This window comes from Chinchilla lanigera, unplaced genomic scaffold, assembly GCF_000276665.1.
Source record: "Chinchilla lanigera isolate Chin_1 unplaced genomic scaffold, ChiLan1.0 scaffold00019, whole genome shotgun sequence".
NCBI classification, from domain to species: domain Eukaryota; kingdom Metazoa; phylum Chordata; class Mammalia; order Rodentia; family Chinchillidae; genus Chinchilla; species Chinchilla lanigera.
The window spans coordinates 22,503,511-22,519,634 of record NW_004955420.1 but is presented as its reverse complement, the minus strand read 5'-3'; the positions used below and the strand labels follow the sequence as shown (position 1 = coordinate 22,519,634).

Genomic DNA, 16,124 nt, shown 5'->3' with positions numbered 1-16,124 from the left:
TTTGAAAGATGACAATCCTGCCTTTTGTGCAAAGTTGGCCAATTTTATATTTATTTGATAGGAGAGCTAATCTAGTCCAGTACCATTATGTTATAATGGTGATATTTGAAAGTCCGTGGGCTTTTTTAAAAAGTTACAATAAACAATAATTTAGCACGTTAATTTCTCTTACTTGGTATCTTCCTGTTTCACTATCAACCCTCCCCCTCCCCACAGTCAAGTCCCACAGAGAGAAATAGTCAAGAAGATATTTTTCTTTCAGACAGCAAAGTGCTGTCTAAAATAGCTATGGTAGAGTCACATGCTTCAGTATGTCTTCCTCTGGTTTCTAATTGCATTGTTAACTTGTATTGGATTTTGCTAATTTTAGGGTGAGACCTGCTCTTTCAGTTGATTCTGTTGTCATTTTTAGATCTGAATTGTTAAGGTGAGCAGGAACACTTGAACTGAAAGTATTTCAGCAGTCACGGTTCTGGTAGAAAAATCATGAAGGACCTTGCCCCTCAGAGGAGGCTTTGTCCTGATTGCTGCCCCTCAGCAACATCCTTCAAGGTAACTGTTTGGCTTTCTTCTTAAACAGATAGCACCCAGAAAACCAAATGTTGACAAACCTTAACTACATCTATGAAGTGAATGCTTTCCTTGTTTTGCTCTTTTTAAACTAAGACCAAACATGTGGTCAGTGATAAGACAAACAGGGTTTTCTGAGTAGCAGTAGAAAGATAGCACCCCACTAAGAAGCTTTCTTTGTAATTCTGCTTCCCATAAAGATCAGTCTTTCTGGGGTTTTTTGGGTTATCCTTTTTCCTGACAAGAGGAGAAAGCGGTTATGGAATAGCTATACTATACCAGGTGACAAGACCTCTATTTGCATAAAACTGCACCCTCAGGAATAAAGGAGATTGGGGGTCCCAGCCTCTCAGCTCCCAGTACTGTCATTTTTGTTTCTGTTTATAATGGTCTCATTCTGACCTGACATCTCTAGATAGCGACAGCTCTGGATAATGCCTCTGTTACAGTGGGAATGGCAACATTCAGCAATTATTTCATAATCTGTTTGGGAGTTTGAGCTTCCCGTGCCTGCAAAGCAGTTACACTAAGATGGCCAGCGCTTCCTGATAATAATAATCCCTGTGAAGATAATAGGCAGGTTTTAATGAATTTGATCAGGGAGCTGCATTAGTTACCTAAAAATTCAGCTCACATTCTGCAGTTGCCTAGTCAGTTTTTAAAAAAGAATCTTTTTTAAAAGCAAGGTGAAATCATCAGTTGTTGCCACCATGGATTTTCCCCAGGTTGTCTCCTTTCAAAATAGGTTAAGCATGAAGTAGCCAAGCATATGCAGGTATGGCGTATGGGTTTCAGAGACTTTACACCAAGTTAGGGGCATTTCTGTTTGGGAGAGAGCAAAATGGCTAGACCAAACCAAATACGTATTCCCTTATGTAGTGTATAACATTTATGTTACATAGTGTTATGGCCTGTGCCACAAAGACTCTGGCTAAGGTACTCAGGCAGGTGTGGGGTCAGCGCCCAGGGGACCAAGCAGCTCACAGTGTCTGCAGGAAGGTATATTTAATATAATAAGGTATATTTTTTCCATTTTATAGATTAGGTAACTGACCTCGAGAACATTAACGTACCTAATTAGGGTCATTAATGAGTAGTGTCTGAATCAAGTTCAGAATATTTTTCTGTGATGGTAGAAGACATTCCTGAGCACCAAGTGTGTATACAAAACTGTCTTTACATTGCATCTGAGGTTTCTTACTGCACCATTTAGCTTAGTTTGTAATGTAGTCACCTGTCAGTAGGCTTTGGTCCAGCCTTCCCAATAGTTGCAGTAGATCTGTTTGTCTGTTTCTCTGTCTGCCTCCTTCCTCTCTCTGTCTGTCTCTTTCTCCCTCTCTTCCCCCTTCCTCTCTGCCTGCCCCGACCTTGCTGCTGTTATTTAAGCCTGGCGGAGTGAGCTTTGAAGTTAGAGCAGAATCATGAAGATACCCAGAAGGAGGCCGTCAGTGTTCCAAGAACATGGCTTAGACTTCTTGAGCCCAGGCAAACCCAAGTCTGCTCCTGACATGACATTTTGGCTCCCTTGAGCCAAATGAAATCTTTGTCAGATATCTTTCAGATTGACACTGAAAACATGTGATGAAGGAATCCCTGGAAGTGGACTGCCCCAGTTCAGGTCTGAAGTCTACCACCAACCAGAGTGACCGTGCACACATCGCTGAACTGCAGGGCCTTAGTTTCTTAAACTATAAGATAATGGTAACAGAAGTACTCAGCTCATAGGGTTTGTGGTGATTACTAAGATAACACACGTGAAATGCTTGTCACAGTGGCTGGCACACAGCAGTTGCACACCCCGTGCATGTGAACTGCTGCTGTAGTGGTGGTGGCTCTTTCTTCTTTTCATACCTCAGAAGGCTTAAACTGGCCTTTCCCCGCCTGCTGTGAGAGGTCATTCTGGCTCTGTCATTCTAGAGCCCCGACTGCTACTCTAAATGAAATCTCCTTTTAGAGATGTCCTGCCTGATTTTCCCCCGCTCTCCAGGCAGCTTAGCACCTTTTCTTCCTGTTCTATTATTTTATTATTTAATTCATTATTAGCTGTAATCTGTGGAGAGTGTTGAGGCACTAGAACAGGTGGGCAGGAGGGGTCAGGGTTAGTCTGAGTACTGTGGGGGCAGGTAGGAAAGTTAAGTTTACAAGGGGGAAGGAGGTGTTGTTGGTTCTTCGAAAGCTTTCATTTTAGGCAAGAGCTTCGAATGGTTAGGACCTCTAGTTTGAGTCAGTTTAGGTGGAGGCAAAAGTCTGCCCAAGCTGTGTAACATTGTAGAGAAAAATTTAAAACTGAGACCAAGGGCAGGCAAGGGAAAAGTAGGAAATACAGTTCTCATTCTATTGATGGGATTTCACCTGTGCATCAAATTATAGAGAATACCCACAGGAGGCATCTAGACTACAGGAAAGATAATCATGTTGTAAAATTAAAGCCTCCGTTGTGTTTCCCAACCTGGGTTTGACCTCACGTGTTAGTGTGGGAAGAAAAATAGGAAATGATAAGTTAGGATTTTGATTTTAGGATCTCATTAATTGTGGAGAATAAGAAATGGGCAAGCAGAGCTCAGTCTTCTGTGACTGTCCCTGTCTTCCTGAGTGCTTTAGAAGGCTTGCCATCCAGAATCCCTGAATTAGTTTTATCCCTGTTTCCAGGAACCTGGCTTCAGGATGGCAGTGGTCCTGCTGTTGCCCTGTAGCGGAGCTTGATGTGCTGGTTAGGGGTCTGTGGGTCCTGAGAGCCCTGGCTTGTTTTCTTCCTTCCAGCGGATGTAATTACAGCTCTCACTTCCACCACATCTGTGAGTCACTGAGCTTTGAAATGAGCTGGCGCACTATGTTAGCCCCACATCCCTGTCCCTAGGGCTCTTGTAGATCATCAGGACCTCATTTTCCACCGGATTTGCTTTAATGCTGAGTATTACAAGGTCATTTTCAGGGCTGTCACTGTTTCTTCCTCCAATGTTCAGCCACAGTTAGTTTTCAGCTCTTATCACTGGACTTCATTCCATGGGAAAAAAGAAATTTGTTCTCGCAGACAGCATCCAATGCATGCTTCTTCCTCTTGCAATTGGAAAACCACTCCAAAGCAGTTCTATGTTGTGGGGTCAGACGGTCTGGGAACACCAGGAAGGGTGCTGCACATGTATAGATTTTCTACACTGAGACTGTGTTCAAACTTTGTTGTTCCTATTTTTATTTTGTGCCTGACACTGGTTTAGCCAATCAGCTTCTCTGTGCAGCATCCACAGACTGAATCTGTTACTTGCCTTCAGGGTTATCATGAGTCTTTGCAAGAGGGCCCCTACTTGGTTGCCCTAGTTTACTTCTGATTATGCAATGAAAGCAACCATTAGCTTCAGGAAACATTACTGTCTTATTTGAAACTGTCATGCCCTGAATGCCTGTTATCTCGTTGTGCACACGTCTTCCCTGTAGAATGTGGCCTGATGTGGCATTGCCCTGTAGTACGTTGAGACTTAAACCAGCAGAGTGATGTGACCTGTTCAGGTTACTCAGGGAGCCTAGGACAGGATGAGAGCTCAGGCCTCCCATTCTCAGCTTGTTGTTCTTTCCAATGGGCACAGCTATTGCTGCCATGAATTTATTAAATCAAACAGGTACCAGACCCATACATTATCTGTACTTCTCACAATAATTCTGCGAAGTAGAGTTTTACAGATAGCAAAACTGAGACCGAGAGAAGACAAACCTTGCCCAGAGCCACTCAGCTGAGATCCGAATTTAGCCCAGGTTTGTCAGTTAGAAGCCCTGCCCTGTGTTCTTGCCTAAAAACTCCAGCAACTGTCAGTAGAAAACCTGCCTCTTCATCTTCCCACCCCTTCACCCCTTCGATCCATGTCATGATTCTACAGCTGCTGTGGGCCACGCATGGTGTTGCATGGTAGAGACTGAGCGAGACAGATATTTTCATTCAGTTTCCACTCTCCCCTGCACCCTTGTCCCTCGTCAGCAACACACACACACACTACCCAGCCTTGCTAGCTTTGCCTGTGCACTGTGCTTCCATGTTCCTGTCTTTCTGGCTGTGTAGCTGCATTAGGGTGAGGCCCATATGACAGTGCATGATGGAGCCTGGCCCCGTGTGCAAGGCCAGCAGACCCTCCTGGGCCGTGCAGTGACCAGCACGGAATGGGCACTGAGTCTGTGCATTTCCTTCTCTCTTCTCACCTGCTTTGTGTCAGATAGCTGTTACCGAAACCACCATCTTCCCCGCTCAGAGAGGACGAGCATCTCACCCAGGACTGTGCTGCGAGTAAGTGTTGCAGCCAGAGTTCAGGCTCACACGGCCAGCTGTAGAACGCAGACTCCGCCCCAGCCTCTGCACTGTTGCCGGCACTTAGGAAGCAGGCCCTGCCCTGCCCTGCCCTGCCAGCAGCCTCAGTCACCCCTGATGGAAGGACAGCAACAGAAAGAGACTGTAACCACAGGTCCCAATCACTTGGTAAATTTTACCACCTTCTTTTTTTTCTTGCAGTTGCCAGCACCTAGTGCGTAATAGGCAAGTACTGTCCCACTGAACTGTACCCCTGGCCCTTTTTATTTTTCATTTTGGGAAAAGATCTTGCTGAGCTTCCCTAGAGTGGCCTGGAACTTGTAATCATCCTGCCTCAGCCTCCCGAGTATTTGGGATTATAGACGTGCACCACCAGCTGCAGCTTAATTTTACTACCTTATTCTTAAAAGGGTTGGTACTCACATTTGCTGATATTTTAAGGATAATTCTTTCCCCAAAACTGAATTAAACAAAATAAAATTGATAATTTGAGGCACAGAATAAACATGCCTGAGATCAAAAAGATCTTTACAAAGTCCAGAGAGTCTTGAAAATAGGAAGACGAATCCCAGTGATTTCGCACCAGGCTACAAAAGCAAGTTGCTTCCTCGTGTTATACCAAAACTTGACAGTTCAAAATAAACGAGGACGTGGGATTGTTGCTGCACGCTGGGACCAGAAGATGGGTAAGATCCAGTTCTGACATTCCAAGGGTCTGCAGTCCAAAGAGACAAAGGGGGCAGTCATACTGCGGTGAATCCCATTACTCCTAGGTCACAGGAGAATAGGAGAGGAAGCCTCTTCTGTTGACAGTGTTGGGGAACCAAAGGAGGCACTGGGGAAGGGGGCCAGAGCTGAGAGTTGTGAGTCTCATGTAGAGTGTAAAGTAGATTCAAAAGTATAATTTCGGGCCTGGGGATTTAGCTCAGCGGCACAGCACCTGCCTGGCAAGCACAAGGTCGTGAGTTTGATTCACGGTACCGGAAAAAAACAAAACAAACAAGTGTAATTTCAAATGAGGCCTACCCTGGAAAATAAGCAGTGAATGGCTATTTCACTCCACCAGCCTGTCTCCTCTTGTCTCGTCTCATCCCCTCTCATTTTATTTTGAGACAGGGTCTCTCTATGCAGTTCATGCTCAATTTAAACTCACTATGTAGCCCAAGTTGGCCTCAGACTGGCAGCGATCCTCCTGCCTCCGCCTCCTGGGTGCTGGGATTACAGGCGTGCGCCACCACACCCAGCCAACCTCTCTAGTGCCTGTCACCATTGGAGAAGGTGAATCTTTTGGTAGGGTTTTAATGCCCCAGAATCTGTGAAGCACTAAACTCTCTTGCTTATTCACCTTTGCACACCAGGGCCTGATGTAGTAGAGGCTCTAGAAGTATCTGCAGACGTACAGAACGGAATCCATTCATGGGATTTGAAGGAGACGGAGCCAGCTCAGCACTCCCATGAACACCTGCTTTTCTCAGGGTCCCATCCCTCTCCTTACTCTTACCCCCGCCTCTCAAACCAGTGGAACCATGGAGAAGAGTAGTGGTTATTGTCATCTCCTCATGCGTCCTTTTTAAATACTCTAGTTCTGGGAAGGAGTCTATGGCAGGGGAGCATCTCTGAAGCCGTAGGCCAGTGGTGGCAAGCCTACGGCACGCGTGCTGCGGTGGGCACACGGAGCCCTCTCTGGCGGCACACAAGCCAAGTTGACATACTTTTTTTTTAAACTAAAACCTCAGTATTTAGGTTTAATTGCAGTGTTGGTAGTGAATAAATGAGTCTTGAGTCACAGTTTGAGCACTTAGTCTCTCAACATTTCACCATCACTGCCCTCATCCACAAGTACTTGTTTCCCTTCAAGTGACTGTCTCTAGACACCTTAGCACAGAGAAATCTAGTTCTGGCCATGAGTGAGGTGTCCCCATTCTGCGGTTACTGCACTGCCAGGGGGTCACAAAGCAGCCCTAGCACTTGCTACAAGGCAAAGTCTCTGTGTGCCCAGGGTGACAGCTGGGTATAAGGACGAGCCTGGCACTTTAGTCATTTCACATGCACACTCAGGGAACAAGCACATCGTTCAGTTTCTGAAGGGTGTCATCATTGGAAAACCTCTTCTCTTGGCTTCTTCGAGGAGTTTAAATTGCCTAGAGGAGAAATGGACCACTGCAAGCCCTGAGCACAGGGACGGCCCTGCCCGGGCGTCTTGCACAGGCGTGTGCATGCGTGTTCTTACTTACGAGTCCATTCATCCTCAATTTACACAACTCTGTTTGCTCATAGTAAAATGAGTGTCGGGCCTGCGATTCACTAAGTTTCAAATAAACCTCAGGGCAGGAACATTCTCATAGTGTTAAACTCTTAACAGGGATCACCAGCATACATGTGCGTTCAGTAAATGCTTAAAACAACATAGCTGACCCTATCGCCTCAGAAAAATAAGTGTGATTTGTCTGGTTTGGCACAGTGAGTTAGGAGATAAAACACCCTTAACCTGAGAGCGTCCTATTACCCCTGAGGCCCATTGAGAAATGAGGCAGCTTCCCACCACCCTTGGCTGTACCCAAAGTACAGACTGAGCCCTGTTCCTCTGACTACAGACTGCATTGCCTGGGAACGTGTTGGACAGGCAGGATGTCAGGCCCTATCCCAGACCTGCTAACTAGCACCTGCATTTTAACAAGATCCTTCAGGGAGTCTTGTGTACATTAAAATGTGAGAAGCACTGGGCCAGAGAACATGGACTGGACTATGGCTTGAGACTTCTGCACTTTCTCACTCAGTGAGCAAACTCCCAGGGGCCAGCGCTGTGTATGCTGTGCCTGGAATAGACCCCAGTGCCATGTGGCGTTTCCTGGGGCCTTGACAGCACGGTTCTATTTTTAGCAGTAGCATTCCTTATATCTGCTCTGATACAGCCTTTACTTTCCTACAAAATTTTGAGTTGGCTCCCAAAATATGTGCCATAGGATGAAGTAAGTAAATGAGGAATTCTAGATTAAAAAAAAAAAAAAAAATGTAGGATACAATAGAAAACCAAGGCTTATAGTAGCACCCCGAAATGTTTGCCAAGTCCTCTGCAGTTGCTAGTTCTGGGTTACTGACTATTTAGCACTGAATTCCCCAGCGACACAGAAAACAACACACGATTAGTAACAGCAAGACTATGATATTCAACACAGATTTTCTCTGTGCAGGGTCTGCTATAAATTTCTTCAACACATCTTCAAAAGTGGCCAGGATCACTTGCATTTTCCTTCCCAGTATCTGACATACTAGTGTGCATGAAACCTAGTGTTGTGTTTATAAGATCCCTTGGAGGGAAAGGACTGTTTACCCAAATACCTCTGTAGTATGGGACAGAACTTTCCTTGCTCTTGCTGCTGTCCTTTGCTAGTTTGGCCATTGCAGCCACCTTTTTAATGAACTGCTCCAGCCAGTCTCTTCTCGGGCTATTTCCATTTGAGCCCTCCTTATCAAACCCTCATCACAGTCATTGGGGACTAAGGGAAGGACAGCTCAACCTGGGGTGGCCGCCCCACCCCCTAGCCGTGACTGGCCCGTGCATGCCACCAGCTGCCTCTGTTCTGATCCTGCCCTGCTCCCAGCTTATACCTGCAGTGCTGCAGGGATTAGAAAAGGAGGTGCTGGGCCCAGGTTTTCCACTGTTCAGTCCCTTGAAGGTAATGAATTATGTTTTCCCTCCTTATACTTGGAGCTAAGATCATAGTATTTGTGAGACCTTCGGGTCTTCTTTGGCCTGTACCTCCCCTGGGCATCCTGCGTCTGATCTAGAAATGTAATTGTCTACACACTTTCCAGGAATGGGATCGTTTTCCTAATTAAGAAAGTGTTTCTTAAAAGGTGTCAGGGCACATTTAACCTCGGCCGTAGAGGGCCCCCCTGTAGGTCTGGCAGATGCAGGGAAACGAGGCTGACCAATGAAAGAGGAGCCCCTGCAAACCCTCCTCTTCTCTGCTGGTCACTTGTTCAGGGTCACCCTCGACTGCACAGCCATGCCACCCAGCCTCCTCCCTCAGCCGTGCCCACACAGCTGAGCATGTGACCAACTGAGGTGGCAGAAGCCGGATCAGCCTTGCCATTATCTTGGGGGAAGCCCAGGAGACGTGAGCCTGCTTGTCACTGCTGCTCTCTGGATCTTCCTACGCCTTTTCCACCCCCTTAGGGCTGGGCTGAGATTGCTTCACCCTAGGCCGGATGAGCCCTGTGCAGTGCTTCTTTCTGTTATGCAAGCCCTGAGTAGTTTTTTTTCCTACGAGTAAGGAGAATTTTGAGGCCAAGAAGCAAAGCCATTCCTACAAGACAAATTAAATATACATACCTTCTAAAGTTTCTGTGTATTATACTTTCTGAAGTTCCCATCTGTTATGGTTTGTGTCTGCATGTCCCCCCAAATCCTCATGCAGTCACTGGATGGACTTCTAGATTTTTGATTGATCCATAGTCCAATGCTGGGATTATGGGTGTGAGGGCTACACCTGCTCTGGGGCGGATAGTTTGCGTATGTGAGGGAGAGGAAGAGGCTGCTTCTGGCCGTTCCGTTCCTCCATTTTGTTCTTGCTGCTCTTGCTGTCTTCCACCGCCATGAATCATTGCCCTCTGCCATGTGCCACTCTGCCTCGGAGCCAGCCAGGCATGGACTGAAAGCTCCATAGACTGTGAGCGAAATAAACCTTTCCTTCCTTAATTTTGGATGTCAGGTACTTTGTCTCAGCAACGAGAGAAAAGTAACTAAGATCCCATCCTTCATGGGGGAAACACGGATGTGAGGATCACAGCAGATCAGAGGAGGTGACTGGGGCACATTCCGCACGCAAGGCTCTGCCGCCTCCAAGTACTCAGTGTGTGGTGGCCTCCTTCTCCACTCTGTCACCCCCTTCCTGAGTCTTTCAAGCCTGGCACACAGGCATTGAGGGCCACCTCTGCTTGCTTGTGACCAACATGTCTGCGGATGGCCTCTCACAGCTCCATGATCCCTCGCCCCTAGCCAGCCCACATAGATGTGTGCCCACGACAACACCACGCCCTTTATCACTGGAGCACTTGTGTCACCTACATGGTCTTCGGGAATCCTTGAAGACAGTAGGTTTGTAATACAGGGCAAAGAAAGACATCTGTTTCTAGTGTTATACATAAACATAAAAACACTTCTGAAATCAACTTTTAACTAAGGCTATCTAAATTAGAGCGATACAAGCTACCATATGCTGAGCCCTGGCCTGGCGCCAGGCAGGAGAGACACTTTGATACGTGGCGCCTCTGGTTTAATTTTCAGTGGAAGTGAGTTGGGCCCTCTCCTTTGAGAGCAGAGTCACAGAGCAAGTTAGACGTCCCCTCTTCCAGCAGTAGCGACTAATCGTGTGACCCTTTTGGTGGCAGCCAGCTGTCTGCTGAAACGGCAGTGGTGAGCCGTTTGCTGTGTAATATGCACCCTCGCCCCTCACAGAGAAGGACACAGTGAAGGAAGTGGGCGTGCAGGGCTGGGTGGGTCGAAGGTGCCCGGCACAGTCATGACAAAGGGTCAGGAAGCCCCCTGGAAGTGTGTGAGGGTGGGAATTTCGGGGAATGGGTCCTGAGTGAGGTCCACTTTGGGCAAGCAGCAAGGAAGGACTTCAGTGGGAAGTGCCCACTTCTAATAAATGTGCACTAAACTGTCTCTCCCTCACTGCTGGTAGCATCAGTTTTCTTTACAAGAAGAAACTACCACTTCCTCATTGACCGTTGGTGTGGGGCAAGTTCAGAGGCTGCCCGCAGACCCGGCCAGGTGGTGGCACTAATCTTACCATTTTGTATTTCTCAGGCAACCGCAGAACCTGTTCTGGATCCACAGCAAATCCAAGCCTTTGATCAGCTTTGCCGACTGTACCGAGGAAGTTCCAGGGTAATGTTTGTGTGCCTTTTACATTTCTGTTTCCCTGTTTATCAGTTGTAATTCTGGAAAGGCGGTGCCCGGACTCCTGCTCCTCACCTGCCCTGAGCATGGTCCTTGCCAGGGACCACCATAGAAGGTCCCTGGCATCTCTGTTGGGCCCTGTGGCCCTCCAGCCCTGGCCCCAGGGGACGCTCAGAACTCAGCAGGGGGAGTGGGGGAAGTGGAAGTGCTACCTGTCCATTACCTCATGGGCTGTGAGGACGCGTAAGAGCTTCTGTGTTTGACCTGCCTGCACTGCAGAGAGAGCACACCAGAAACCTGATCCCTCACCACAGAGCCTTTTATTTTATTTTATTTCATTTCATTTCATTTCATTTTATTTTATTAGTACATATTTTTAGTACTTGCAGTTTAGTCATCTCAGGGAGTAGTTACATGTACATACTACAGTTTCTTTTTTTTTTAATCTTTCCTCCCCTCTCTCCAATTGCCCTGTCCAGATTTTCATTCTTGTTGATATTATTAATCTTAGCTTATGGTCTTGGGAGTGAAGACTAATTTCCCAGCCTCCACCAGTTACGCACAGACCTGGCATACATGGCATATAATGTTTCTTTGACAGGCTCTTCTGTCCTAAGGCCCAGGCTCTTACAGGCATTTGCACTAGCTGATAAATGCAAAGGAACCCTGGCTTAAATGAGATAGAAGTGTGAGTGCAGGTGGCCTGGGCCCTTCCACAGACTTTCTGCCAGGTGTCTGCTGTCTTGTGGCTGTGTGTCCTTAGCTTGTAGCTTGTGCTTGCATGGTTCAGCATGGTCACTCCAGCTCTAACTGTCACGCCTGCATTCCAGCTGCCACGCGGAGAAAAGGAAGGCAAGAATAAGCTCTCCCATAGGCCCACTGTCTAGAAGTTGTTCCTGTCACCTGCTTGCTCTCACTTCCTTTAACCGTAGACCTGGGCCTGTGCGTAACGACAGTAGAGGCTGGGAAACCGGCCTTCCCTCCCGGAGACCATGGCTGACACGTGGTACCTTCTCACTGTGGGAGGACACAGTCCCAGGGAGGGCTGCTCATGACGTGTCCCCAGGGCACTTTAGAAGTGGCACCGTGTCCCCTCTGGTGACTCAGCAGCCGTGGTGGCTCCCTGGGCTCGTCTGTCACCCCGTTGCCCAGTGGGGAGGTCTCACAGGCATCTCCGCCCTGCTCGCTGGCCCTCCGCGCCGCCTCGCCCTAGCCAGGCTCCTGTCACTGCAGAGTCCGCTGCAGGGTTTTGATGGGTTAGTAGCCGCTGCCCCCTCCCCTGGTGGTCTGCGTAAACCCCACTCTGGCCTGTTCTCCCCTTGCTGGAAACCTGTTCCTGCTCTCTGCCACCCAAAAGAGAGCAGACCCTGCCCCACCTCCACCCCATGTCACCCCGGGTCCCCAACCACCTGGCTTCCTGTGCACCACCTGCCCAGCTGCTCCTGTGCTCTGCACCCTGTCCCACACCCATCCTCACAGACACGGAGGACACTGGTGATCCTTTCTTGAAGGGTGGCCCAGGCAGAGGTTTTCACTCCAGGAAACACCCCAGGTGTTTCCATGTGGCCAGCAGCACCCCTCCCTTCCCAGCCACAGCGGCGCTCTGCCCTGGAGCCCGGTCAGGACCTTCTAAGGGCACTCTTCTGCTTAGCACCTGAGCCCTCCTCCGGCCAGTCCTTTTCCAGTCACAGGGTCACAGCGGGAGGGCGCGAAATGTCTTCTATCCTAGGAAATAGAAGCCATGTTCTTCTATGGTCAGTCTTCGTGGCTCACAGGGTCAGAGAGCCAAGGCACGGGGAGCTCAGTGTCCATGGCCTGCTCTGGTCCAAGCCCTGTGCAGCCTCGTCCCCCTCTCCTCCCTTTCTTTCCCCTCCCCTCCTATCATGGACTGAGCAGGCGCACAGTCTCCAAACAAGGGTATGGTGAAGGCTTAAATAAAAGAGTCAAGTGATATGATTTTAGGGCTCCAGGAGGTTCAAAACGCTCTAACAGAATTTGAGGTTCTCATGGGGCTGAGACAACTGCTCTGGGTGGCCCAAATTTATTTGGTTTCAAACAAAGGAGAAGGGGGTACTGAAGAAAACACGGAAACTTTAGCAGGATCTTGGGAGATAATTTCCCAAGTGGGAGATAATTTCCCAAGTAGTAAATTATGTCAGTCAGGAGGACCGTATCTCTAGGTTGACATTTATTACAGGAGTGTGGAGCCTGCAGCTGCAGTCTCCTTTTAGTTAATTGGGGTTGGAGCCAGTTGTCCTCAGCTGTGGCCTTATCTTGTCCTTTGAGGTGTCACAGCTTCACAGGCCACCACAGGCCTCAGCCAGGATCAGTGACTCACAGAAATTCACTTACCATGAGTCCACTGCCCATCCCCAGACAGGAGGCCTAGGCCTTGAACAGACTCACAAGTAAACATGAAAAGCCAATTAGTTAATATTAAATCCTGCTCAGAACTACTTCATAGTGGTTTCCATACCCTCCCCTCACCCGCTCCCCTCCTTGGTGCTTCCCAGTCTGGCACCAGTGGTTATGGGAGAAAGGGGTGGCACAAAGCAGGCCTTGAGCAGAGCCAGGGCTGCCTCTGTCACCTGCCTGGTGAGCCCAGGCTGTGTGACCGCAGGCAGAGCACCAGATGAGAGGTGCTGAGTGTGAATCTTAGACAACACCCGTAAACTGAGCCAGGTCCCGGGACTGCAGTATTTTTACAAATTGGCACTTAGGGGTCTTCAGATGACTCCCAGTTACCACAGCCACTGGTCGTGTTTGCAGCAGACGTGACAAATGGGTCTGTCTTTGTTACTTTTCTCTCATTGCTGGGACAAAATACCTGACACCCAAAATTAAGGAAGGAAAGGTTTATTTAGCCCATAGTTGGTGGAGGTTTCAGTCCATACTCGGCTGGCTCCAAGGCAGGGTAACATGGCAGAGAGCAACAGCTCGTGGTGGCGGAAGACAACAGAAACAATGAGAGTGAAAAGGGGAGGAGGAGCAAGAGCAAGCCTCTTTCCCTCCCTTATAGTGTGTGCAAGCTACCTACCCTAGGATGGGTGCAGCACTCACACCCGTAATCCCAGCACTGGACCATGAGTCAATCACAAACTCTGCAAGCCCAACCCATGGCTGCATGAGGCTTTAGGGGGACATCTAAACATAAACAGGGTCATTGCCTTTGTGACAGAAGGCCTGCTGCCCAGGGGAGGGGACAGCTGGAGGACAGGGCTGGTAGGCAGGGCACAGGTGACAGACAGCTCCACACAAGGCCAGCAGTGGGTAGCATGGCTGAGTGGAGACCTCCCACAGACCCGAATTTGAATCACATACTGTGGCTCCCGGTGGGGGTCCTAGGGTGAGTGACTTCGCTGCTCAGGACCCATGGCGGAATAGCACATATGCGAGGCACTGAGCCTGGCGTCTGGCACTGAGAGGACACCTGGCAGAGTTGCCCGAGGCTGAGTTTGATGGCTGGTGAGATGCAGCTGCCCTTCTCCAGGGTGGAGCCCACAGGCTGGGCAGGCTCCCTGGAGCACTGGCAGCGGGCACAGTGGCTGTGTCACCCAAGTCCTGGCTGCTGTCAGGGCCTTGGCATGCTGGCCCCAAGTCCCCTGCAGGTCAGCTCTGAAGGGTAGGCTGTTGATCCCTCAGCTAATGGTTGGAAAAGCAGCTGTAAACACTTAGGCACCTGGATGGAACTCATCTCTTCTCACCATCAAACGTCTCCAGGGCAGATAGGCAGGTGACCAACTTTTATTTTCTTCAGGGCTGGGGATTGAATCCAGGGCCTTCTTACCAAGCTTGCCCCAGCCCTTTTTTATTTTGAGAGAGGGTCTCACTAAATTGCTAACCTGTGAAGGCTGGACTTGAACTTGTGATCCTCCTGCCTCAGCCTCCTAGAGTGCTGGGACTACGGGTGTGCATTACCGCATGCAGCGAGGGTCCAGGCCTTTATAGTACAGAAAGCCTCCTTAGCAGAAGGGACAGTAACTGAGGGCAGAGCCTGGCTGCGCCCCCATCACCCCAGGACAGTTCTTCCAGAACAGAGGTGCTGACAGGATGAGGGCAGAGCCGGGGCCCTCGGCAGTGGACCCACTTGGAGGAGAAGCAAGACCCCGAGTTTGAAATGGGGGCTGAGCATCCTGCCATTTGGGACCATCCAGGTTACAAGAGAGAAGTCAGAGCCAGAGATCACAACACAGGGGCACTCGCCCCACAGGCTTCCCACAGCCTGCCTGACACGCGTCCCCTTCTTTGCAGCTCGCGCTCCTCACGGAACTCTCCCAGAACCGCGGCAGTGACAGCTACCGGCCATTCAGCGGCTCCCAGAGTGGCCATGCTTTCGCCAGTGTCTTCCAGAATGAGAACTTCCAGCTGCAGCTCACTCCCCCGCCTGTGACCGAGGACTGACTGAGGCCTCCTCTGCCCTGAGCAGGTGTCCCCCACGGCCCCCCAGCGCAGCCTTTGTCTTTTCCTGAGTGTCGTCTCGGCTTCAGCCCATGGGACAGGCTGGGTTTTCTTTTCCTTGCAACCACATGCCTTCCAGCTCTTCAGGAAAGCGTTTGCCCTGGGGACTTTTTTGCTTCCAGGGAAGCCTAGAGAGTGGGCAGGGCTCCTGGAAGCAGTCTGGGTGGGTACCTGAGGGACACCACTGAGACGGGCAGAGCTGGGCCGGGCCACGGTGTAGTAGGGGCCTGTAGTGCCCCCCTCCTCCGCGTTGCTGTGTGAATGGTCACGCAGGGGAGAGACTTGTCCTTCCTGACAATAAATACCTGTGTTTGAGGTCTGCAGGCCTTCTCGCTGGCTGGCCAGGTACCTGTCGTGTCATGGATATGCTTAGAGCCCTGTTGCCACCTTTGGGTTTTATCAGCTCCAAGTCAGGGACCTTGACTTTGTCCTCAGACAAGCAGCTCCAGTGCTGGCCCCATTCAGAGTCCAGCCACTCAGCGGTCCTGTGGCAGGGCCAGAAGGGCCAAGGAGCAGAGCCCCAGACAGCTGTCCACAGGACATCATATATCCCTGAAGCAGGAACCCCGGGAGGGCACCACATCCAGAGACCCAGGCTTTTGCCTCCAGTGCTCAGACACGATCTCATCAGTCCCCACCGGAAGGTGCAGCGCTCAGGGCCGGGTGCTAACTGCACCCATGGGAAACAGATGGGTGAGTGTCTTGGTTACTTTTCTCTCGTTGCTGGGACAAAATACCTGATGCCCAAAATTAAGGAAGGAAGGGTTTATTTCGCTTACAGTTTGTGGAGGTTTCAGTCCATACTTGGCAGATTACAAGGCAGACTGGCACATGGCAGAGAGCTACAGCTTATGGCGGGAGAACACAGCAAAAGCAACAAGCACACACCAGGGAGGA

At 49.6% G+C, this 16,124-nt stretch overlaps 1 protein-coding gene across 1 annotated transcript in view; it reads left to right on the top strand.

The window, feature by feature from the left end:
* Positions 1–15,559, top strand: part of Vps8 (vacuolar protein sorting 8 homolog (S. cerevisiae)) — a 211,019-nt gene extending 195,460 nt beyond the window's left edge. Inside the window, exons 47-48 of the mRNA XM_005383304.2 lie at positions 10,677–10,757; positions 15,021–15,559. Coding sequence (XP_005383361.1) covers positions 10,677–10,757; positions 15,021–15,170 — 231 coding nt within the window. The 3' untranslated portion in view covers positions 15,171–15,559. The remainder of the gene's footprint in view (positions 1–10,676; positions 10,758–15,020) is intronic.
* Positions 15,560–16,124: the final 565 nt, after the last annotated feature.